The sequence below is a fragment of the Mauremys mutica genome, chromosome 4, assembly GCF_020497125.1.
Source record: "Mauremys mutica isolate MM-2020 ecotype Southern chromosome 4, ASM2049712v1, whole genome shotgun sequence".
Classification (NCBI taxonomy): Eukaryota; Metazoa; Chordata; order Testudines; family Geoemydidae; genus Mauremys; species Mauremys mutica.
The window spans coordinates 82,950,655-82,976,463 of record NC_059075.1 but is presented as its reverse complement, the minus strand read 5'-3'; the positions used below and the strand labels follow the sequence as shown (position 1 = coordinate 82,976,463).

General features: G+C 38.0%; 1 protein-coding gene across 5 annotated transcripts in view; it reads left to right on the top strand.

Moving 5' to 3' along the window:
• PPFIA1 (PTPRF interacting protein alpha 1) overlaps window positions 1-25,809 on the top strand; it is a 91,037-nt gene that overhangs the window by 55,416 nt on the left and 9,812 nt on the right. For 2 of the 5 annotated variants that reach the window (XM_045014968.1, XM_045014971.1), the window contains exons 17-28: window positions 4,166-4,317; window positions 5,116-5,288; window positions 5,968-6,061; window positions 12,388-12,469; window positions 12,595-12,795; window positions 15,707-15,769; window positions 16,255-16,281; window positions 19,043-19,218; window positions 19,303-19,400; window positions 20,580-20,755; window positions 21,385-21,453; window positions 25,428-25,593. In XM_045014968.1, coding sequence (XP_044870903.1) covers window positions 4,166-4,317; window positions 5,116-5,288; window positions 5,968-6,061; window positions 12,388-12,469; window positions 12,595-12,795; window positions 15,707-15,769; window positions 16,255-16,281; window positions 19,043-19,218; window positions 19,303-19,400; window positions 20,580-20,755; window positions 21,385-21,453; window positions 25,428-25,593 — 1,477 coding nt within the window. The remainder of the gene's footprint in view (window positions 1-4,165; window positions 4,318-5,115; window positions 5,289-5,967; window positions 6,062-12,387; window positions 12,470-12,594; window positions 12,796-15,706; window positions 15,770-16,254; window positions 16,282-19,042; window positions 19,219-19,302; window positions 19,401-20,579; window positions 20,756-21,384; window positions 21,454-25,427; window positions 25,594-25,809) is intronic. The other 3 variants (XM_045014972.1, XM_045014970.1, XM_045014973.1) reach the window with 3 other exon arrangements.

The following is a 25,809-nucleotide window of genomic DNA, read 5'->3' as shown; positions in this document are numbered from 1 at the left end:
TAAATGTACAGCTATGACGTGAACTGAAATGTATCTATTTGAGCTAGCAATTTATAAAGGAAATGTTTTAAGCAAGGTCTAATCTAAATATTTTCTTTGCAGAAATTGACTCAAAAATGAGTTTCACAGCTGTTTCTAAGAAAAAATAGGTCAGAATGATATTTATTGCCAAGGCTTCCTCTCTCAATGCAGCGTGACTTTTTTAAATCTAGTTTTAGTGAGCAAAAATAAGCTGCAAGTCCTGTAGTATCTAGAAATCTTCATGAATTTTATTGTTCAATAGTAATTGAAACTGTAATTGATTTCCATTAAAATTCACAACTCCAAGATTTAAAGGAACTGACCAAATCAGATGTGGTAGTATTGAGCTGAGCTATTGGCTTATTCAATAACCGAATAATTTTTTAAAGCATAGTAATGTAAAGATCCTAAACTTCCACCAGAACTACAGTAGTGGAGATACGGGATTTTGATTAATGTATATTGTGAATAATGGATTATTTTTTACATTATTTTGTAGTTTCCTAATAAAAATCCACTTGGTATTTATGAACATTAGCTAACATTAAGCCTGTTAGCTTGCATTAAGCCCATGTCATTGTATCAAATGCTATCACAGAGATAGTACTTCTGTCTTGGGATTGTTTTTTTTCTTTCCAGATTTGTGGATACAAGCTAGTTTAACTGTTTTAAAAATTCAGTGCTGGTACTTCTTTAGTTTAACTAAAACTGGTGAATTAAAAGCTTGTAGCTTTCTTTAACAAGTACTGGCTGACACTCTGTAATTTTTTTTTCATTGGTGTTCATTTCTTGCGGTGGTGTCTTTTACTTTAGCCATCCCAAAATTAACTGGGTGTTGAGGTCTGGATTAATTTACGATTTTTTTCATTTTTCTCCTCTGTTGACCTCTTCCTATAATGATTGTTAATATTAAGATTTTCTTTACAAGGAATGGATGATGTCCTTGGGTGGTATTTAAATAGCACATATAGATCCTGAATCCATGTATATTTAATATTTGATGCACCTTTCAGGGTTATCTAATTTATTTTCTATTGATGGACATCTCAAGGGTAAACTAAGTCTATACTATGATTTGATTAGCTTGTTCTGATATACAATATACAGTAAAAGCTTTGTTATCTGGCATATTGGGGGCATGGGGGGTGCTGGTAAGTCAAAAATTCCGGTTAACTAAGAAAAAGGGAGTTTGGGTGCGGGAGGAGGCTCAGGGTTGGGGCACGGGAGGTGGTGCGGGGAGCAGGCTCTGGGAGAGAGTTTGGGTGTGGGAGGAGTTTTGGGGTGCCGGATCCAGGTGACGGTCACCTTGGTCTGCTCCATAGCAGAGATGCGGCCAGACACCTCTGTGTCCTGCCTCTGCCCGCAGCTCCCGCCCCCGCAACTCCCATTGGCCACAGTCCCCGGTCAATGGGAGCTGCGGAGCGAGTGCTTGGGTGGGGCAGAGGCAGCGCACAGAGCCTCCATGGCCGTTCTTCCATCTAGAAGCAGCAGGGACATTTCGCCACCTGCGGGGGGCTGCCTGAGATGAGCACCACCCAGATCCAGCACCACGCAGCCCCTCCCAGAGCCCGCACCCCACAGCCCTTCCCGAAATGCCAGTGCCGGATAACACAGCTTTTACTGTAGTAACATTGATCAAAACAGAAATATTTTAATGTAAGATTGAACAAATCTTTACACATTTACCTTGCTTAGCTAACATGGAACCTTTTGCAAAAGGCATATTTTTAATCCAAGTAGACTTGGCAAGCCAGTCAAGTAATATCAATCAACGACCTTATAATTGACCATGGCCAGTATTCTCAAATATTCCAACAAGAATACCCTGATGTATGTGGCAGCCTACCATTTTCATTGCATCATGGTGCCAGTCTGCATTTTTAGTTTTTAATTTCATTGTGTCTTGCATTTTTCTGAATTAAAATAACTGAAGTAATTTGTTTTTTTGTAATTAGGCATAAGTATCTCCCCTATGCCTATTGGAGATGATAAAGTTGTACTTTTTTTTTCTCTTCCTGTTACTGTTCTAATATATTAGTACTCTAAAATATTTGATAGTTTTTTAATTACTTGTTAATATTTGACCGGTCGATTGACCAGTTATTTTTGGACCAAATGCCCAAACCTACCTTATCTTTCTAAACATTCTTTGTTTGTAATACGAAGTGCATTGAATTTTTGATACTCAAATTTTTTTGCCTACAAGTCCTTTTTAAAATACTGAGCCAAGTACAGTGTAAATCTGTTTCCCAAACTATATGAATGTAATTTTTTGCCAGTATCAGTCTGATATGATTATGCTTTATGTACAACTTCAGTTAATGAACAATCTTTGATCTTTTGCTCTGCATACTGTTAAAGGTTGGGAATGTTTAAGAGGTGAGATTCAACAGATTTTGGTGAGGGTGGGGAAGAACAACTATTGGTGATAGGGCATATTCATTCCAACAACCTAAATGTAAGTTATCTCTCAATACTGTTGCCAGAGTTCTGGACTTCAGGATAAATATTGTAATGTTTCTGATTATATTAAGTCTAGAAAAGGGAACAAGATTCCAAACTGGTTCAGAATGAAGAGTGTTTAAAATTCATAGGATCTAACTCAGACAACATAGAAACCTCAGACCCTGCCTTGAGTATCTTTGGTTATGTGATCAAGGCAACTCCATGCATCTGAAGAAGTGGGTTTTTTACCTATGAAAGTTTATGCCCAAATAAATCTGTTAATCTTTAAGATGCCACCGGACTCCTTGTTGTTTTTGTGGATACAGACTAACACAGCTACCCCTCTGATACTTGTGTTCAAGGGAGAGTCTTTGCCCCAGTATTCTACTTATTTATTTATTTATTTATTTTTAAAATCAAAACAAAACTTAATTTACAGGTTTTCTTGCTGAGAATATTTTTTTCTGTTTTCTTTTTTAATTTTGCCTTGTAGATATGAGTGAAATATTGTTATCCTCTAAAACTGCTATTTAAGTATCTACGGTATTTCCATTATAAACCTAGATTTTCAAGTATATTTTGTAGTTGGAGAGCATCTCAGCTTTCTTCCACATATATTCTGCTCTATTATCTTCTCCCTAATGTGTTTGTCTGTGCTAATACTTTGAGATTGTGCTACAGAGTTTGCAATAAATCTGGTTTCTCTTAATTTCTTTTCTTTGCATGCATCTGTCAGCCTAGTGATTTAAGGAAACACCGTAGAAAGGTAAACTCTTTAGCCACTTAGTTACGTTCTTTTGCTATGTCATTCACCATAAAGTATTAGTGTAAATGAGATCCCTTGCAAGAGTTATGTATTTGTGAATAATTGCAAATTATTTCATGTTCAAATTTAATCTCTGCTATTAAAAATATTAAATTAATGTTTTTTTAATGATGTTGGGAATAAAGAAAAGAAGAGGAAGATGATCTGCTTTAGAGGAAGCAATAGTAATTTAGCTTGAGATGCTTTTACCCCAAGTAAAGGGTGTACTATGTTATCCATTTGCAATAGCCATTCCTCTATCTCTGTAAAGGCATACTTGCGCTGAATTTTGAAGATTACCAATACACAATTAAATTACTTAGTTTGAATTTCTGATCCTCATCACACTTGAAGGAACTCCATAAATATTGACATATGGATTCCTGATTTTAAAAAGTTGTGATTAAAACATCTAAGCCCATGACATCTAGAACACCTTGTTTAAAACTCTTCTAGTTCCTCATAATTGAAGTTTGAGCAATGCTTTACTTGGCCCTCTGTCTTGGTGGCTTTACTGAAAGAACTAATAAGGGTGTGTGTATATATTGTAATATTAGCATACATAGTTTTAGGGACTTGTTAAAGGCAGTGTATACTAGCTCTGAGCCCTATTTGCTGGATAGGGAGGCAATGAATTCTACATAAGATTGCCACGGTCCGATTTCCAGCAGAAATATTAATTCAACAACACTGGTTGTCTACAAAAGTAAGAGGAAGTTCAGAGAGAATGAAAGAGTAGAAATGATGGTCTCAGAATAAAAGAGCTGGGAGAACCGTATCACTATCAAGTGAAAAAATAATCAGATACATTGTCTTTTAATTCTTTGTACAGTATTAATGTAGGAGTCATGCTAGAAACTAAACTCTAAAGTTTTCATTCTTTTTTCCCCTTAGTCTCCAGTTTCTGGAGAAGAAGTACGAGATGACAAGACCACAATAAAATGTGAGACATCACCACCATCTTCGCCTCGATCTCTGTATTTGGATAGAGTCCATAAAGGAGCTTTGCATACATTGAGCCACGAAGACATCAGGGACATAAGAAAGTAAGTAAGCAAGATGGCAGAAAATATGAGGTTAATATTCTGATAACATAGCTAAGGTTCAGATTTTTAAAAAGCTGATTGACTACAAAGTTGTTGTTCAGATCATGCAAGTTTTAAGAAATTGATTTTTAAAACTTCTGAAAAGACAAAGTAAATGGAGAAGTCAGAATAATATGTCAGTTGATTTGCTAAAGTTAGTCTTAATAAGCAGTCCCCTTAGCACGTTCATTACTGGCAGTTGGTTTTCTGTGGGGAAGTTATCAAGTACCAGCCATTTGCCTTTCTTTTTATCACTTTATGTAAAAATGCATATTATAGAGAAGAAAGGTAGATGAAAGGAAGCTGAAATTTTAATTTATTATGCAACTCATTTCCAGATCTGTGGCTTAAATTCAACCTATGATCATCTGAACTCGGTAGGGAATCTGACATCTAGTGGATTGTAATATACATAACAACAAAAGATATACAAATAACCTGCAGTTGCTTGACATAGGTCAGTCACCCTAATAAGATATCTCAATAAGAAAAGGGGTAAAATGTTGAGACATTGGATGTTGTCCAGTGTTTTTTTGGTTTTTTTTTTTTTTAATGCACCATTTAATCTTTTGCTACATCTTCCGGTGATGCTTTTCACATCTTTTGTGATGAGAAATGTTTAAAAACTGGAAATTAATTTGCTGAGGTAACTTGACAGTCTTCATTAGCTTCCACCAAAACCTCAAATTGCCATAAAAAATGTAGTGTGCTGAAAGTGGGGATTTTTACAGACTAAAAGAAGTTCTTTTTTTTCTAAAGTTCTACAGGTTCTCAAGATGGGCAAGTAAGCAACCCGAGTAGCAGTAATAGTAGCCAAGATTCCCTTCACAAAGCCCCTAAAAAGAAGGGGATCAAATCCTCTATAGGTCGCTTATTTGGTAAGAAAGAAAAGGGTCGACCTGGACAAACCAGCAAAGAATCATTGGGACAAGGTTGGTTTGTTATCTTCTAACTAGTGTATTATCAATAGTATAAAAGGAAGGAAAGACTTAGGCAATGTCTACATTTACCGGGGATCGACGCTGCTGCGATCGATGCAACGGGGGTCGATTTAGCGGGTCTACTGAAAACCTGCTAAATTGACCACAAAGCACTCTCCGGTCGACTCTGGTACTCCAACAGAACGAGAGGAGTAAGATGAAGACAACAGGAGAGCATCTCCCATTGACGCAGCACTGTGTTATTCACATAGTTGAAGTAGCGTAACTTAGGTCAACTTACTGCGGTAGTGTAGACAAGGCCTTAGTCTCATGTTATACATTTTTAATGTATTTTTCTAAGTAATGTTTATTTTAGATTCTAGGTGCATGACACGTGGAGTGGGGAGAGAATAAAGATATTCTGAAATGCTTGTTCATGTCTCATATTCGAGTACTATATGCTTTAGTGTATCTCTGCAAAAAAAAGGGCTATCTTTTTTATTTCTTATCACATTTCATTAATAAAATGAGTTACCGATAGACACATAATTGAACAATTACTGCTGATTAGTAACATTACAAAGTACTAATTACTTTGTTCAGGTATATGATAGTTATGCTGGTTTATACGAATACATTCAAGGTAAAATACAAACAAATGTCACTAAGTACCTTTTTTTATTCCTTGTAGTTGGCTTGGCAGAAACAGAGAATTCATCTCAAGATGCCTTAGGACTCAGCAAACTTGGGGGACAGGCAGAAAAAAACAGAAAATTACAGAAAAAGTAAGTTATCAAATATGTAATTTAGGGGAAATGAATAATGTCTTTCTTTAAAGGAAAAATTCCAAACATTATGCCTGATGTAGTATCAAGCCTCATTAAGTTTTGCAGACTTATTTTTTACATACATCTCCAATATAGTGTGTTAAAAATGAGTTGTGGTCTTGGCAAACCTGAAGTGATAGCGTTCAGCACTAAAATCACTTCTGTAAAAAATGAGAAATGAATTTTGGAAAAGTAAAAATGGTCTTAGTGAAAAACGTGTCTTGAAACAGAGATGGTCATTTTAGATTTCTCCTCTTGAGGTTTGTTCTGTGTGTAAATTGCTGGCAAGAGTCCAACAGATGGCTTTGTCTGCCAGCTGAAAGCCACATAGTGCAAGCCTCCCTTCTTGGAACATTAGGGATCCCTAGTGTGTCCAGCAGCTAGTTCTTTTTAACAGTTGACTAAGAAGCAATTCCTTTCTGCATAACAGCTGCTACTCATTTTGTCTGTTCACTAAATTTATTACTTAAGATTTTTCTGGTTTTTTTTCTCATCTGCTCCCATGGCTTTTGGCAGTTTAAAACAACTCATTTTTGCTATTGGTGGTGCATTTTGCCCCAGAATCTTTTTGGTGCATTAGTTTGCTGAACACTTATCTGCCAGTCTTTGGATTTATCTACACTTTGAGCTGGATGTGTAATTTCCAGGTTAAGGAGACACACTCATGCTAGCTCTGTTCAGGTAGCATGCTAAAAATAGAAGTGGGAGAGGTGGCTGCCTTGAGTAGGATCCCATCTGAGATGCTAGGTATGTATTGTGGCAGCTAGCCCATCCCACTGCTCGCGCCTCCCTGGCTAAACTTCTGTTTTTAGAGCATTTAGAGCTAACATGGTTATATCTCCTTGAGCTGGAGATTACACCTCCAGTTCGAAGTGTAGATGTGCTCTTTTAAGTGACATATTTTAAACAGCAGTAATTTTTTGCCTGGTTTTGGAATCTTTCCAATAAGTATTAAAGCAGAGAAAATTTTGTACCTTGTTTACCTTTTAAAGATGTACTGCATCTTGTGGTGTTTCCAAATGAACTAGGTAGCAGAGAAATAGCAAAGTTCATGAGTGCAGAAGGCAGACAAGATCTTTCATGATAGTAATCTATGACTGGATATTTAACTGGCAGAATAGCATACTATTGAAAACTTGAATAGGTTGGCAGAATTACGATTTAATTGAGTCCTTCCCACTCACCCTCTTAATAAGATACTAGTTGGCTGTCATTGTTGTACATTACAAAAACAAGAACATATATTCTTTACATATCAATAGTATTACTGTTTTTAGTGCACCCAACTATCATTTTCCTCTGTGTCAGAAACTAAGCTACATTGATTTGAGGTCAATTATGGATGTCTTGCTTCATCTTCAGGAAGATTAGGTAGTGAATGTGCAAGAAGCAAGCACATTAGAGTTTCCCTTTTAAATGAAAATGACTCCTTTAGTGCTGAAAATATGCTCTTAAATTCAGTACCAAATAAAAGAAATGTATGGTTAAGTGCCAAGAAAATTGGCAACATTTTTATTTGAAAACCTTGAATATTGGTAATATATTTTGACTGTAACGACACACAGAACTGTTGCTCCTGAAATTGCTGACACATGGAATCCCGCCTTGTGACTAAATTCTGTTCTAATGATTTCGATAGTTTATGGAGTTTTCCGATATTACCTCTACTTTCTTGAAAGAGAAATGTTAACCTAGCTCAGGGGTCAGCAACTGTCTTTCAAAATTTTGCTACCATTGCTGAAAACTATATTCAATTCAGATTATTGGGTGTTATCCATTTACTGATTTATTTTGAAAATATTTACTCACATTTGCAAGTATGTTACAAACATAATCTAACTAATCCTTCAAACAACCCCATGATGTTTATCAGGTGTTACATATCAAGTTATAATTTACAAATGACAAATCTGAATTGGAAATTGTGGCTTTCCCAAGATCAAAATGTAGGATTTCAAAATCTCTGATTCCTAGTCCTGTACACTCAGTGGACACATTGATATGTGCTTACTGATCAATATGATGAGTTTTTCATAGTAAATTTCAAAATGTAAAGAGTATTACCGAAAAGGCATAGGTTGCCATAAAAGCCTTGTTATTCTGGTGGAAATATGTAGCAAAAATGTACATTTTCTTTACTTTTACTGCCCCACAGGGCAAAGTGTAGGACTCTTCAGTCTTGTATGAGTAAGGATCTAACATATGGTTGCCAGTTGTCTGGTTTTGAACTGAAATGCCTGGTTGAAAAGGGATCCTGGTGGCTGCTGTTAAAAATCCGGTCAGCGGGGCTAAAGCAGATCCCTGTCTGCCTTGGCTCCGCGTGGCTCCTGGAAGTGGCCAGCATTTCCCTCCGACTCCTAGGCGGATGTGTGGCCATGGGGCCTCCGCACGCTGCCCCGGCCCCAAAGCTCCCATTGGCTCCGGTTCCCAGCCAATGGGAGCTGCAGAGCCAGCGCTCAGGGTGGGGCAGAGTGCGGAGCCGCCCGGCCACACCTCCGCCTAGAAGCCGGAGGGAAATGCCAGCCACTTCTGGGGGCCGCCTGAGGTAAGCGCCACTCAAAGCCCGTACCCCAGCCCTGAGCTCCTTCCTGCACCCAAATTCCCTCACAGAGCCTGCACCCTCTGCCGCACTCTGAACCCCTTGGCCCTAGCCCCCTCATCCCTGGCCCCGCACCAGAGCCTGCACTCTCAGTTGGAGGCCCCCCCCCAATCCCAAGCCTCAGCCTGGAGTTTCCCCTCCCACCCACCCCCCCCCCCGAATCCCTCATTTCTGGACCCACCCTGGAGCACACACACCCAGCCCAGAGCCCTTACACTCTCCTGCAACCCTGCCCCAGGCCAGAGCCCCCTCTCACACACCATACCCCTCATTTCTGGTCCCAACCTGAAGCCCGCACTCCTAGCCAGAGTCCTGACCCCCTCCCACACTCCAACCCCCTGCCCATCCCAGTGAAATTGAGCGAGTGAGGGAGGGAGGGGGGATGGAGTGAGCGGGGGCGAGGCCTCAGGGAAGGAGCAGCGGGTGGGGCAAATGTGTTCAGTTTTCTGCAGTCAGAAAGTTGGCAACCCTAATCTAGCATTCTTCAGATCATAGTACTATACTTTGGCAAGCTTTTGGAATGGATTGATAAAAGTGCACTGAACATAGGAAGCAAAAATGTGTTAGAAATAACTAGAGAAGATCCATCGCCATCTCAGTGGGAATAATCATAAACATGAAAAGGATCGTGTCAGAGCAAATTCTCAAGGCTAATTGCTCAGTTTCAAAACATGTACACAGTGAAGAGTATCTGAGTGACTCAGTAAGAATCCATACGCTATATTGAAAATCAACAATATTTAGGTAGCGTTTATTAAAAAGATTAAGAATTTCATACTTTCTGAAACCTAATGTAACTGTAGCAGCAGTGACTAAAAAGTTCTTTGTGCTTATGTTGTGTATCACTTCATATCTTTTTTTTGTTTGTTTCTGTATACACAATCTCAAACATGTTTGCAACAGGCATTGTTACCATTTTATTTGAAGGCTCTATTAACAATCCTATGTTTACAGTATTACATTATTTCATTCTGTTTGTTTCTATATTTGTGTTATGAGTTCAGTTTAATTGTAGTTTTACATTTTTCCTTCATTGTTTTATTTCCTTATTATTACCATTTGATGTGGTAGTGCAAAATCAGGGTAAGTTTATATTTAATTTATTAGGATTGTTGTGGATGTGTGAGAAATTCGTTTGGAAACTTGCTTTGATTTTAATGATGTATTAAGCCTTAATTGTTCAGCAAATTAAATGTATGTTTTTAGAAGAGGTGATGTTTCTATATTAGGCAGTGAAATGTTCTGCTGAAGCATTTATAGTGAAAGCCTGTTAACAGTATTTGTTAAGGCATTGACAAAAACAAAGCCGTTTATCTTACACTGCATGCTGTGAATGTACATCATGTGAATTTCAGTACTTCATTTAAATTATAAAACTATACAACCTTACTTAATATGATCTAACAATTTTAACTCTGTTTTGGAAAGCTGTTTATTACTACTAAATTTTTCAGTGTTGCTGTGGTTGTCCATTTGCAAGGTTGACTATTGTGCTTTATCCCACTTCATGTTTTTTCTTGCTTAACTTACATTATTTTTTATTGTGTTGCATATGTCACCTCTCCACTCTGTGAATGACACCAGTCTTGCTACCCTTTTTAGCCTCTTCACCACTGCACTGTTGTTGCTTTTTCATACTGTATAAGTAACAAAATAATACAAGATTATTGGAAATTGATTCCTTGCATAGGAATTTTGTAATTCCTTAAAATTTGCAAACCCATATGCAAAATTGAGTGTAGACAGGTGATGGGATGTGAGTTGTGGATTACGTGGCAGTAGGGAAAATAACTTGTCAGCTTTAGGTGTTCATTTTCTGGATGAGTACTTGTTTTTTGCTTGCAAGGTTATTCTCAACCTTATTACTATTGTTTAGTTGGGACTTCAGTTGAGCATTAAATCTTTCCTGGGCCAATACATTCACCTACAAAAAACTATAGGCGAAACAATAAAATCAATGATCTGTCTGTTGATCACCAATGACTGGCTTAATTTCTTGGATTTCTCAAAGTCTTGACACTTGATATATATGAATTTAAATATAAGGCTTTTCTGTACCCTGACCATAATTGTTACATTGCAGAGCCGTAGTTGTACTAAAGTAATCTTGTGGCTGTAGCATTCTTAGACTTCCTAATTTTGACAATTCCTTAAGCCTAGAATCATTCAGTATTATAGGTGTGGACGTTGTTCACTTTTGATGAACACCTATTAACTTAAATGGAAAGAGATCATGAGTATGTAGCCAAGGATACAGTATCTTGTTAGTGCATATATATTTTTAATGGAATACTGTACCAGAGATGGAGCTGGATTAGTAAAGAAAGTTCTTGGTGACTGTTGTATTTAAAAAAATTGTGGAAATTCATTCATGAGAATAACTGGTCCAGATGTATAAGCTGGATAGAACAATGGGGAAGAAGAAAAAGCAAAACTAAAACATGTTACAAAATTCATCCAATTAGCTAGCTCTAATTTTGTCTGTTTAAAAGTATACTGCCAATGCACAAAATCATGCTGTCAGTCTAAATTTATTTTTTGTTGAATTTTTCTCTTACCTTTTAATAATTATAACATACAAATACTGTTGCATGGTATAAATGCCACATAATGCAAGTTCTCATTTGCCTGTTTACTTGGGTCTAATTGTGACAAAAGCAGGTTTTGACCATCTTCTTTGGGACCTCTTCAACTGCCTTTATAATGTGTACAATAACTACATGCATACTGTAACGTAAATAATTGGGATTGTACTGCCCATACTGTAGCCTTAGTCTTTTTTCATTGCAAGTGGGCAAATCCTGGTAGCTTAATGGACAAAACTGAACTTCAAAAGGCCTTGTATAAATTCCATCTGGTGCAGAATGCAGTTGCTTAAGATGTCTGAAATTATTTCCTTGTTGTAGGTTTCAACAATATTGATTATAATTTCTTTAATTTAGAAGCCATTAAAGAGTCCCTGTCCAGTAATATTTTAATGCTGTGTATGTATATTAAAATCCAAAAAGCCAAACATAATGTTAGTCCAAGTTCTGTTTTCAGATATATGAGTGAGGTTGTATAAGCTTAATTCTCCCTGCGGAGGATGAGGGGGTATAAATAATTGGGGAAGAGAGGGATTGGGGAGTATGTCAGATATTTTATAGAAAACCTAGTGGAACTTTTAAAATTAGTGTTTACAGAGGGTTCCTATGACAAAGCAATATGTTGTAATAGTTGTAAAGCAGATTAATTCACTGAATAATAGCAAATTTGCTACATAAGCAGTAAGTGATGTCTGTTTTAATCAGTCTCTCACCAGCATAGATTGATGGTTCTCAACCTTTTCTACCAATCCTCCTCCAAATTACATGGGACTCCCCTCTCATTTAGCAACATGGTAAATGGGCAGGGTGAACACAACCATTTGGCGCTGTTTGCAAACCCTGGCACAGAGCATTTTCTGGTTCCAAAAAAGAAAGACTTAAATTTCAGTATGGCAGAAATGCTTACACTGAACATGCCATGCCACATTTGCTATGGCCCTGTCCTCTTTTCAGGTATCTTACAGTGTCTGTAAGATTGTTAAAGGAGGAAAGCTGGATAAAGGAAATAAAATACTGGTGTTAAATAAATGAAACACAGAGTTAAATGACTATTTCAATATTACTTTGTTTTCATTTAATGACTGTTTTTATAATTTTAGACATGAGTTGCTTGAGGAAGCTAGAAGGCAAGGTCTGCCTTTTGCACAATGGGATGGCCCTACTGTGGTGGTGTGGCTAGAGGTAAGTCATCCCATTTTTAAAACATAAGGGTACCTATACACGGGAGACTTGTAGCATTTTAGTAACTTGAAGATTTGAAGAAACATATATTTACATATACTACTGACATAATTTCTATTTGCCAGTTATGGGTAGGGATGCCAGCATGGTATGTGGCCGCTTGCCGAGCAAATGTGAAAAGTGGTGCCATCATGTCTGCCTTGTCTGATACGGAAATACAGCGTGAAATTGGAATCAGTAATCCTCTGCACAGGTTGAAACTGAGGCTTGCCATTCAAGAGATCATGTCACTAACAAGTCCATCTGCCCCTCCTACGTCAAGAACGGTAAGAAAAAAATTAGAAGTAACTTAACTAGTGGGAGGGAAATCACTGCTGAAACAACATCAAATATTTTTTCTCTGCTCTGTTAAATACAGAAATTCAGCAGACTCCAGAATTCTAATTGAAGAATATTGTGGGTGGGAAATTTGAGTTTTTAAGAGAAATTTTCAGAAATGTACATTAAATTGCAAAGGACCACATAACAGTTTAAAAAGAGGAGACTTTGTTTCCAAAAAACTCATGTGGAATAACCATCATATTAGCTTATAATAGATGTTACTTTACTGCTAAAAACATGAATATTGTAAAGCAGACACTGTATGCTACTGCAGAAGTTAAGCGAAGATGTCAATTGATTTTTTGTTTAGGGAAGGATTAGCTATTTTTCATTTCAACATGACAGTCTATTTTAAATGATGGAAATATTAAGACTAGGTATAATTTGCCAGGTGTATATTGTATAATTTTTTGATTAAGGACTATGACATACATATATACACCTCTACCTCGATATAACACTGTCCTTGAGAACCAAAAAAAATCTTACTGCGTTATAGATGAAACTGTGTTATATTGAACTTGCTTTGATCCACTGGAGTGCGCAGCCCTGCCCCCCCGGAGCACTGCTTTACAGCGTTATATCCAATTTTGTGTTATATTGTGTGGCGTTATATAGAGGTAGCGCTGTATAACTGTTGTAAATGAAAGGAAGACTTCATTTTAGGATTGGTAAAAGATTGAGTAAGTTGCTGTCAGAGAAATTAAGTCAGCTGAATGGGTGATAGGAATTCTGAGCAATGGCAGCATCTCAGTATAATTGATTATTAAGGCTGCGAGTCTGTCACGGAAGTCATGGATTCCATGACTTCTGCAGCAGCTGGTGCTGGCTTAGGGGCAGTTTGGGTGTGTGGGAGAAGGCTGGGGGCGGGATGGGGGAGCGCTTACCTCATGATGGGGGGCTTCCCGGCTCCCACTGGCATTGCCCTACTGCTCCTAGGCAGCGGAGGCCCTGGGCGCAGGGAGGGGGCTCCATGCTGCCTGTGCCCGCAGCTCCCATTAGCTGCAGTTCCCAGCCAATGGGAGTTGCAGCAGCCGGCGCTTATGGTGGGAGCAGCATGCAGAGCTGCAGGGACGCAGAGCTGGGTAGGGAGCCCCTGCCAACCCTACCCCCCGCCCCCAGCACCAGCAGGGGTGCCGCTCTCGGGCCACATGCCGCCCCTCAGACCCAGCGGGGGTCCCGGGCCACCTCTTCCAGCACCCACAGTGCCCCTGGACCGCCCCCGCCCAAGTTTTAGTTACAGGTATTTTTAGCGAAAGTTATGATCAGGTCATGGGCCGTGAATGTTTGTTTATTGCCCGTGACCGGTCCATGATTTTTACTAAAAATACCCGTGATTAAAACGTAGCCTTATTGATCATGAATTGTGACTATTCCATGAGAAACTGTCTGCGATTTTATGGGTTCCATGTGGACATAGTGGTACATCTGCATTTAGCCAGTGGCAGTATTGGGGCTTGTAATTGGCATGTTGCATATACGCTCTGAATTTTGCTGGAGAACTGCCATGGTTTAAAAACATTTGAGTTACTTTGCATAATTTAAAGTATTTCTATAATTGCATGAGACATTCCAGTAAAAGGAGAGGGTTGAATTGATATAATTGTATTCTGTCATGTACTGTTACTGAGAGGCAATGACTTCTCTTAGAAAATATTGGAAAAAAAATCCTGGGTAAAGGATAGTCTGATTTATTTGCATTCCCCTTTTTATGTTGCTAGAGATATTGTGCAAAAACAAACCTTCTTTGTTGTTGTTGCTGATGCCTTGTTTGTTTAATCTCAAGTCAAAGAATTTTGACAGATCATTATGCCATAATGGGATGAGTTCATAAGCATGAGACAAAATATATTAATGCAAATGTTAGTAACTTAGGAGAAAAATTCTCCAGAAAATAAATCAGTATAGTTAGTTTTAAATACTATGGCTTTTTAAGTATTATGTGTTTTCATACCTTTTCCATAAGGTAGCAGTGTTTTGTAAAGTAGAATATCTTTTCTATTAGGGAATGGGTTCTTTTGGTACTTCCTTACGTAGTGGGCTTATGCAGATGTGGAAAAATTTGTTTCAATAATAATAAAAATCCGTCTTTGTTTATATAACCAAAATCAGATTCTCAAATTATAATTATGCTAAATCTTACATAGCTCTCATCCTACATTCATATTGCACCAAATGGTCCATTTACTTAAATGGGAGTGTTATGGATCTTTGTCTGCATGATCATTCTGACTACTGTGTAGGGAAATATTTCTGGAAATATTTCAGGTTTGAACAGAAGCAAGTGGCTATTGAAGAAACTGCTTTATAAGTATTGTTAATAATTTTAGCAAAATACATATGACATTTAGTAGATTAGTATCACTCCTCACTGAAAATAGTAACTAAAAAAAAGTTCAAGAATACTTTTAAATGTGCAGAATTACAAAAATGTTTAATAAAATTAAAATTGCAGTTATGTTAGAATGTTGTCCAGAAGTACATGCAACACACCGAAGGATAATTTGTAGTTAAGAACAAATAACTTATAAAAGAGACATTATTAAAATGAATATTTTAGAATGTTGTTCACCATTCCAGTTCTTGTCATAGTTGATTTGTTAATCAAATCAATGTAAACTATTTAACACACTTTGTAATTATTTAATAATCTTTGAAGGGAGATGCCCCATGTCAGTGCACCTTTATTCTACATTATCATTTTAAGTAAATTTGTACTTCAGACTTTAGAAACCATTGCTTTTGCCCATGCCTGCTCCTTATATTTACCTATTGCTTATATATTCTGCAACCTTTCCTCTTTGTTACTGCTTTCCTTTCATTGGATGTGATTGGTTCACTGTGGGGTCATATTAGACCACGGGAAATGTCTGGGTAACACATGAAGAAATGGAAAATCTTACAGCCACGCCACAAACGGTTAGTTACAGCACTGCCACTTCTGTTCCTTATAGTGCTTTTCCCACTTTTTGATTGCTTGAATCATGTGCCTTTTAGTCTTTCAAAAGAATGAAAGTATTAAAAAAGCTCAAGTATTTGGATTATGGCTTCCTTTAGTTACTAACCCTATATGAAACTATAATTCACACTTTACTCTTTTTTTCCCCCTTGGGGATTAAAAAAAAAAATCAATGATTCTTACTGAAGGCAGACTAACTGTGTTGTGTGTACAGTTTATTTGCACATAAATTTCTTCTTTACAGAAAACCCTATCAGTACAAACATTTTCCTACTTCTATTAAATTTTATATTGTTTTTAAATGCATGTTGCTAGCATTCTTTAGATTTTTAGCATGCCATAAAGATACTGCATCTGCTCTACATCTTTAACTTTGCTCTTAATACTAAACTTATAAATACTAATATTTGTGTGTTCTTTTGCTTTTCTAACCACATAACATCAGGAAGATGAGGAGGGAAGCTGGGCTCAGGTTGGAGATTTTATGTAATTTATTATACAGTATATGTAAAGCAACACAGTGCAATTAAAGCATGAATTATAATCTTTGTTTTCCTCTGAGAATGTTTTGATAATCTAAATTTGTAGATATTATTACTAACCTTATAAACTGGCAATGTGATTCTCAGACTGTATTTTTTAGTTCACTCATTTTAAAATTTTCTGACGCATCATGAACAAATTTGAAAAAAAAAACCAACCACATTTTGTTTAGAAGTTAAGACTATCCTAATACAGTGGGCACTGCACAAAGTCTGTAAATAAAAATATATTGTTTTTCTTTCCTCTTAATTTCTAAGGCTATTTAACATAAGAGGAATATTCAAAAGTCCTGCTTATTGTTTGTTACTTAAACTATTTGTCTTCTGTGATATTATAACAAGCTAATGTGAAAACTGTTCTCTCTTAAACTGTGGTCTATGACTTTGTGGATTGAACAGCAGAACAGATCAAACGGTTAGAGAATTGATTTAATACAAAATAACTCCTTATTGCATCTAAAGCCTAGAATGCTATGGACATGCAGGCTCTGTGTCAGGCCAATGGTTCAAGGAAAATATCTGCCTGTTATGGAAGACCCTAATATAATCTCACCGTTACCATGATCACTGGCCAACTTCTGTTATCATAGAGATGCTATGTCCAGGCACAGTGTGATTTTGTGTCACCAATATAGTCCTGCTTGCACAGTTGTTCTGTCTTAGATCTGTAGTAAATCCCATTTGTCTCCTCAACTAATGAGATGGAGTCTGTCCGGGGGGGGGGGAAGAGAGAGAGAGAGAATATAATATAGAAAAATGATAAAAAGTAAAATAACTGAGGAGGGCTTCTTTAACCCAATATCTTTGGGCTATACAACTTCTTGTTTCCTCTCTGGCCTCCAGCACAGTCCTGTTATGGAAAGTATAATTTCTTCTTCGTGTGCTTGCTCATGTCAATTCCATCCTAGGTGTGCACGTGCACCATGTGCATAGTTGCTGGAGATTTTTCCCTTAGTGGTATCCGTAGGGCTGGCCCTAGTGCCCTCTAGAGTCCCACCCACATACACTGGTATAAGGGGCACTGCCAGATCTGCACCCTCTCAGTTCCTTCTTCCTGCCAGTGACGGTTGCTTGGAACAATCTTCTTGCTCTCGCAGGGCTTCCCTAACAGAGATCAAACAGAACATTTTTCTGCCTGTCTTCTTTCTGAAGCCTCACAGCATTGCTCAGGAACAGAGACTACACACATTAGACGTTACACAGGCCCTGGTCTTCTATATCGAAAGGACTAAGCCCTTCCGCAAGTCTACGCAGCTTTTTGTAGCTGTGGCGGACAAGATGAAAAGACTACCAGTGTCATCCCAAAGAATCTCATCCTGGATAACCACCTGCATCCGGGCTTGCCACGAGCAGGCGAAGATTCTGCCTCCAGCTGTCGTGACAGTTCATTCCACAAGAGCCCAGGCTTCATCAGCAGAATTCCTCATGCAGTTACCAATCTAGGACATCTGCAGGGCCGTGACATGGTCGTCAGTTCATACCTTCTTGTCCCACTATGCCATCACCCAACAGGCCTGTCGCGATGCCAGTTTCAGGAGAGCAGTGTTGCAGTCGGCATGACTGTAAATTCTAAGCCCCCCTTTGGGGATACTGTTTGTGAGTCACCTAGCATGGAATTGACATAAGCAAGCACTCGAAGAAGAAAAAACTCTTATTAATCTTCTGTACCTGTGTTTCTTCGAGATGTGTTCATGTCCATTCCATGATCCGCCCTCCTTACCCCTCTATCAGAGTTACTGGCAAGAAGAAACTGAGAGAGTACGGAGCCAGTGGCACCCCTTATACCGGTGCATGTGCGCAGGGCTCCAAGAGATGCTAGGGCTGGCCTTATGGCTACCAGAAAGGGAAAAAACTCCAGCAACTGTGCACATGGTATGCACACCCCTAGCATGGAATTGACATGAGCAACACATCTCGAAGAACGATAGTTAAGCAAAGTTAGTAGTCATTTTATTAAAACCCCTTTAAACTACTTTTCCAGCTAATTCATTGGCAGAATAACTGTCATTCAAGCTCAGAGCTTAATGGGAGTCAGACACCTAACTGCGCTTTGAAAATCTCCCCCAGATCTTGTCATTCAAAGACAAGGAGCCTTCAAAATAGGGAATAGCAGTTACAGCTATGAGCCCAGAAAAAGATGTTCAGGTTTTTTTTGTTTGTTTTTTTTTCACCAGTATCAATTCCCCAAAACTCCTGTTAATATTCAGAAGTCTGCAGTGAATTTGGCTGTCTGAATGGGCGGAGTACAGGAAAATAAAATACCTTATACCACTTGAGGGAAAAAAAACAGTTTTTTTTCATGAGACATGGTTTGTTCAATATCTCATCTGTTATATTGTTATGGTGTCAAACTGATGTTCTTGAAGGGGTCTGAATTTGAGGAACATGCAAAAAGTCATCAAAATTTGATACAAAAATTAATGGCAATTTTACTTATTCTGAACGTTTTTATATTCCCTTTTTTTAATAAGCATCCTTTTCCAGTGAAAAGATTAAATGTAAAGTGGCAAACTTCAACTCAACACTTTCATAGTGTATTTTTCCAAACTAAAAAGTACCAGTTAAAAAATGGCAGGCAAGGCAACTTTTAAAAATACTATATACTAATGTGAAGTTTAGGGAAAGACATTTAGTGTTTCTTTGCTTTTGATATGAGTAAATCACACTTAATTCTTATTTTTTTAAAAACAGACTCTAGCGTACGGTGATATGAACCATGAGTGGATTGGCAATGAGTGGCTCCCCAGTTTGGGGCTCCCTCAATACCGCAGCTACTTCATGGAATGTCTTGTTGATGCTAGAATGCTAGATCACTTGACTAAGAAAGATCTCCGTGGACAACTTAAAATGGTTGACAGTTTTCACAGGTAAATAGACTTAAAGCAGTCTCCATTGTACTCTTGATTAAGTGTTCTAGCTTATCCCTAAATACGTTTTTCTTTTCCCAACAGAAACAGTTTCCAGTGTGGTATTATGTGTTTGCGAAAATTAAATTATGACCGAAAAGAACTTGAAAGAAGAAGAGAAGAAAGCCAGAATGAAATAAAAGGTTAACTATTACTGTCTTGGCTTCACTTTAGATTTTAAACTCTTCCCAGTAAGATGCCTCAATATTGCATTACTTCAAAATTAAGTCAATTACTTTAAATTGAAAGGATTATTTCATGGTGTCATAGAAGTGCCATACAGAAGCGACCTATTAGATTAGTAGTAGTAGCTACAGAATATTCCATAGAACCCACTGTAGAACAATTGCGCAGTGAAATGAGCTTTCATTTAATTTTGTTTCTAACCCTTATTGTTCTGAAGAAAATTTTCCAAGTGTGAGCTAAAGAAACTGTTTTATTTAAGAAGACATCTCTGAGATGACAGTTGTCCCCATTTTTTTCAGTAACTCTGAAGCCTACAGTTATCTGATCGTTTGCAAATATTAACCATTTTGTTACTGTGGTTGTGGTGTTGGTGGTTTAATGAAAAACATCCAGTTAATTTGTGAATACTGAAGAGGGGATGGAGGTAGTGGGGAAGCAGAAGTAGGAATTCAAGCCCGCACCTTACCTCCTGCAATCCCAAGGAAGAAGAAGGATCAAATGCAGTAGTAAGCTATAGGGAAAATCACTCAAGTTATTTCAGTTCTTTAAAAACAATCAATATAGAATTGCCCCAGCTCTCCAAGGATAGGAATGTCTAACCGTTAAAGGGGTTTGTGGGATGGAAAGAGCTTCTCCACCCACATAAGCGCCAGGCTAAAGGTGCAGTCCATGCAGTCTGAGAAGCACAAGGACTACTCCATCCATGCTTCCTCACAGGCAGGGAGGAGGGTGGGCTATATCCCCCCACTTCTCCACACCCACCCATAAAGCAGGACAGCGTAAACGGCAGTAAATGAAGAGGTGTGGCAATGAGCACTGTCTCTCTTTGCGCTCTGGAGCACAGGAAGGAATTCTGTGTTGTCAATAAAAACATCTGATGCATATTGAAGATTTAGAGACCGCATAAAATGAATTGACTATCAAATTAAATAACCCAAATATTTGATACTTATTTCAAGCAGATTTCTCCCTCTGAACTCTACCAGGGACTGGTTGGCTCCATATCACCCCTTGCTGTGGCCTATGCCTAAATGACGCAACTGAATCCTATGCCAATGTAATATAGACTAAACAAGTTATTTGTATAGACATTTTGTTATGCAGTTTTATATAGCATATTTGTTTTTCTTCTTTAGATGTTCTTGTATGGAGCAATGACAGAATGATTCGCTGGGTACTGTCAATCGGTCTTAAAGAATATGCAAATAACCTTATAGAAAGTGGAGTTCATGGTGCACTTGTGGCCTTAGAGGAAACTTTTGATTTCAATGCATTAGCTCTGTTATTACAAATACCTACTCAGAACACACAGGTAATAACTGTAATAACTTCATGTCTGCTGATTTTTTTTTTCCGTAGTCATTTTAATAAACCATATTGTCATACAATCTAATTTATGTAAGCAAGTAATCATTTTAGTCAACTGTAGAAATGTTAAAAATTGAATGTTATCTATAGTGTGTCTTCTACCATAGACTTGGAAACATATTGCAATATAACTTAAAATTTTCCATAATTTCTATCGTGTTCTAGTTAATTTATTTGTGTTTAAACAGGTTTGTTTTCTCACAGCACATCTTCTCCTATAAATTGGCCTATCCTTTATTATCACTTATTTGTCTCTTGTAATACCCAGTGTGCTGGGTGCTCTGTAAATACAAAGAAAAAGCATTGTTTTCACTGTGAAGTCATTAATTTTGGATCTGATATCATGAATTTTCATGACACCGATATAAGATTATGACTGCACTGAAATCCCCCCTTAAATGTGTAATTGCAACTTAGCAAGTACTAAATTAATGCTATATTACTGTGATAATAGTGTTACCATATATTCATTTTGTAATGTGTACATAGAAATAAGTTTTTTAAATGTACTATAGATGCTTGTGGTTTATTGGCCTTTCAAGACTCACTTTAATGCCTTTATTTTTAATTTAGGCTCGTGCTGTTTTGGAGAGAGAATTTAATAACCTTCTTGTTATGGGCACTGACAGGAGATTTGATGAAGTGAGTTTTGATTTATTGGTCTCTTTTAATTTGCATTAAGAAGAAGCCTGATCTCTGATCAACCTATTATTAAAATGAAGGCATTTGGATTGGATAGTCTCTTTAAACTATTACTATACAGAGAATGGTTTTTAAAAAGTGGAAGCCTTAACTTGAATTTTCTTATATTTTTGAGTTACTGTATGTATTTTGTGTATGTTTGGCTCACATTTAGACAGAATTATTCAGAACTTCGAAGTGTGAGGTGCTCAGAAAATTTGTGTTGCCTCTAACTTTAACCATAGTTAGTGCTAGAGAATGCCTTTTTGTCTGAATCCATCTCTCTTTCTAAAATATAAGCGAGTGGGGGACTACTGACACTCACTTAATAAGGCATAGTATAATATAGGTGTGTGTAAGCATGTAGCTCCGCCAATGTACCTAGCCTTAATCTGCAGCACTCCTTCTATTCTAATTCTGGGTCTCTCTTGAGCACACTACTAGTAGGCCGTTGGCTTTATAACTTGTAAAATGTAAACCAAGATAAAATTACCAAATTGTCATATACTTTGTATCCTTATCCAATTTATGATCTGAATGCATTTTTAAAGCAAGAACATCTTAGTTCTTAAGCAGTGTAGGTGAAAATAGTGTGTTTATCATTGCTGTTCACTACTCAAGTGGGTTAGTAAATCTTACTGTATCATGATGCTGTAGTTTTTTGTATTCACAAGTGATGTTTAGTGCAGCATCTGTATTTTCAGGTGCTTATAAAACATGGACATGGAGTAGATGGTCACAGTTGTTAAATGAAAAGTTAGAAGTGATACTGTAATATTAAGGAAGCTGAAGAAAATAAAAACAGTAGCGATAAGATGAAAGACAAATTTAAGTTTTATTCTTCAAGTGGCACCAGTGGTGGATTAAATATTCAAGAGTTTGTGTTCATTTGAACTTCTATGCTGCTGATGTAGCCAGATGTGCAGTGCAAAGTGCATCATAGGCATACTGCAGATTTGTTACCTGCTGAGGTGAAGAAAGAAAAAGCGTACTTTTATGATGGAACTTACTGTCCCATGACAGAACTTATAAAGTGGTTTTATGAACATCTGAAACATCTCTGAGGAAATGGATTTCCCCAGCACATATGTAACAATGTTTATTTAGCACTCTTATCAAGAGAAATAGGATGTTGTTCTGATGACTTTCAATGCAGAGATGCATGATAATCATCAGAATGCCCTTCAGAGGCCATGCATAACCTCAGAGGTAGAAGGAAAAAGTTACTTGCTTCAGTGAGAGAGCTAGTCCCAGGAAAGCTACATCTATTATTGCTCACTTTGGTTTTTAGTATTCTTTTCTAGCGCTGTTTTTAGCAAGTGGGACCCATTTGATTTTCATCTAAATAGTTCAGTATCAGTCTGTGTTACATGAGGGGAGGGATAACTCAGTGGTTTGAGCATTGGCCTGCTAAACCCAGGGTTGCAAGTTCAATCCTTGAGGGGGCCACTTAGGGATTTGGGGCAAAATCAGTACTTGGTCCTGCTAGTGAAGGCAGGGGGCTGGACTCAATGACCTTTCAGGGTCCCTTCTAGTTCTATGAGATAGGTATATCTCCATATATTATGAGCTGCTTTTTTCCACAGCACAGCATTTTAGGTACCTTATGACTTGCCATTTTTTTACTGGAGTGGATAGTGGGAGTGGGTGAAGTTGGAACTATCTGCCTTTACAAAGAACAATTTAAAGCAGAACTTTCTTCTTCTGAAGGCTGCACCCCATTCCACTCCTTTTTCACAAGACCACCCAATCAGCTGTTGTTTGTTTTTCCCCTCCTTTTAATGCCCAGTTTATCTATATAGATTGGATCTTTTTTTCCCAAGAAATGTGGTTAAGCTGTTCCCTTTTCAGTTAGCAAGTGCACTTAAGCATGGCTTGCAGCCCATGCTACAAGGCAGTGTTTTTGTGAGATCTCTTATGTAGGATAGTATCTGTTCCGTATGTTGGATATGAGACTAATGGAAAGCCTCCCAAGTGTTGCAGTAGTGGTAATGACAGTTCAATAAGTGGCACTTACTCTGTTTCAGTACTTGACTGATGCCTCCACATAGTGCTAGGGGGATTGACGCTTGAGGTATCCATTTTCCAGAAGAGAGTTAAAACCAAGAATCTTTCCATTTGCAGTTATTAAAGATTATATGGTACTTTTTGAAAGCAGTGAGATTTAAACCCTAGTTTCCCAGCCAAATTCAAACTTGCATAGTAATATATTGTATAGTATTTGTGCAGAATGTACTACCAGAGACAGCTGTATGTCACTAATAGCCCAGTGATCTTTTTTTAATCTTTCAAGCAGGCTGGGATCATTCATAGTGAAAGCTTTATGTAAATATTTGTTTCTTCCTACTACTACTTAGAAGACAAATTTAAAGTAAATTCCAAATGACATATTAGGAAATTGAAGAATTCATTTTTTGAGATTTTTGTGGTACAACTCTAAAGCTTTGTACATGTAGCTGCATGGCCCAGCCAAAACCAGGCTGTGTCCACGCTGTGATGTGTAGCTACGCGTCTGTGAAAGGCTCTGGCAGAGGGCAGACAGAAGGGCTTTCCCCCTTGCCTCTCCCCTGCTAGAGCCTTTCCCTGTTGTGGGGAAAGGTTCCAGAAATGGGGAGCTTCTGGAGTCTTTTCTGTGGCAAAGAAAGACTTGGCCATGGAAGGCAGCAGGAAAAAGATAAGCCTTTCCCATCTGCCTCCTCCTGCCAGAGCTGTCTCCTGAATGAGGGAATCTCTTCCTGCAGAGGGCAAAGGCTCCCACAGCAGGACACCACAATATTAGAAATAGCAGTGTAGATGGGAAGGTTTGGCTTGGGTGAGTAGAAAGCATGTAGGGTATGTACACCCTTCAGGCACGTCTTCACTCTGGTTGCCTAAGCTATGCCACACCAGCTACACTACTGTTTATACCTATCCTGGGGGGCTATGCAGATATGTACTCTACATACCATCGAAAGACGTCTGTAATGTAGATATATTTAAGAGGTGGAAGAGGTATTTACGGTGGCCATAAGACACCCTTGTGCTCTCTGGAGCAGCACTGGATCTGGGTCCCTACCATAATTTAGACAACACAAGGAGCAAGAGGGTGTCTGTCTCATTTTCTTCCCCAAGCTGCATACAGGCTGCAGCACTGCCTAGTTGGAATCTCTGCCTTGTTTTGTGTTGCGGCCCCACCTGACATGCCTTCTACCTTCGGCTTACCCTCTAAACTACAGCTTGCAAGAGGGGTCATTGGAAAGCATCTTTACCGCTGTCTTCCATGGTGACTGCACCAGAAAATCTTCCCACAATATAAAAAGGAGCTTTTAGGGCACTTTTATGCCATTCCAGCCTTTTTATGCAGCACAAGGGCCAGAGCAAATTATGGGGGTCTTGCTTTAGGAATTGATATTTGCATCCATTTAATTCTAAATCCAAAAGAAATTGAGATTTAAAAACTGACGTTCAGAACGTTTAACCAGATTAGTTGTAGTGGGTTGTGATAATAAATATAAACAATCCATTCATATATATGCACATAAACATACAAGATTTTTTTTCTACTGGATATTGTATCTCACGGGCAGGGCACCAGCTGTCTTGGTTAGTAGGTCCAGTGTCATTCTTGTAAAGTAAAAAACATAATTTTTTAAGCTGTAGATGCACTACTAGGGAGTCGGGGGGAGGGGAGGAAATAGTTCAATTTGAGGATGCACTCTGTTCAACATAGCCCTATTAAAAGGTTTCAAATCACTTAAAAATGAAACAATGCCTAAGTTAGGGAGGTACTGTAGTACTATTGTGGTTTTGATAGGCAGCCAGATCTTTTTTTCCAAGCACCTTGACTCATATAGACGCTTGGAGTTGTGGGGAAAGGTATTGATCCTGCTCTAATTTTAATTTATGGTAAATAATCCTGTTTTTAGAATTACTAATGATGCTGATCAATCTGACAGGATGATGATAAAAGCTTTAGACGAGCACCTTCATGGAGAAAGAAGTTTAGACCAAAGGACATAAGAGGCTTAGCTGCTGGATCTGCAGAGACTCTTCCTGCAAACTTCAGAGTTACCTCCTCAATGTCTTCACCTTCTATGCAGCCAAAGAAGATGCAAATTGATGGTACAAAAACTACTTCGCTATTTTTAAGCATGAACTTTTTTGCTTGAGGTTGTAAGTGAATTAAGTAGCCAGAATCTTTTAATTTTAATCTGCATAAAAGCATCTGCCTTGTGCATGTTAATATGTGTAAAACTTTTTATTTCAAATATAGATTTATTTTTGTAGTAACTTGTGTGAGCTTTCTAGCAGATATATAGTTCCTTTTCAGGATTTTTT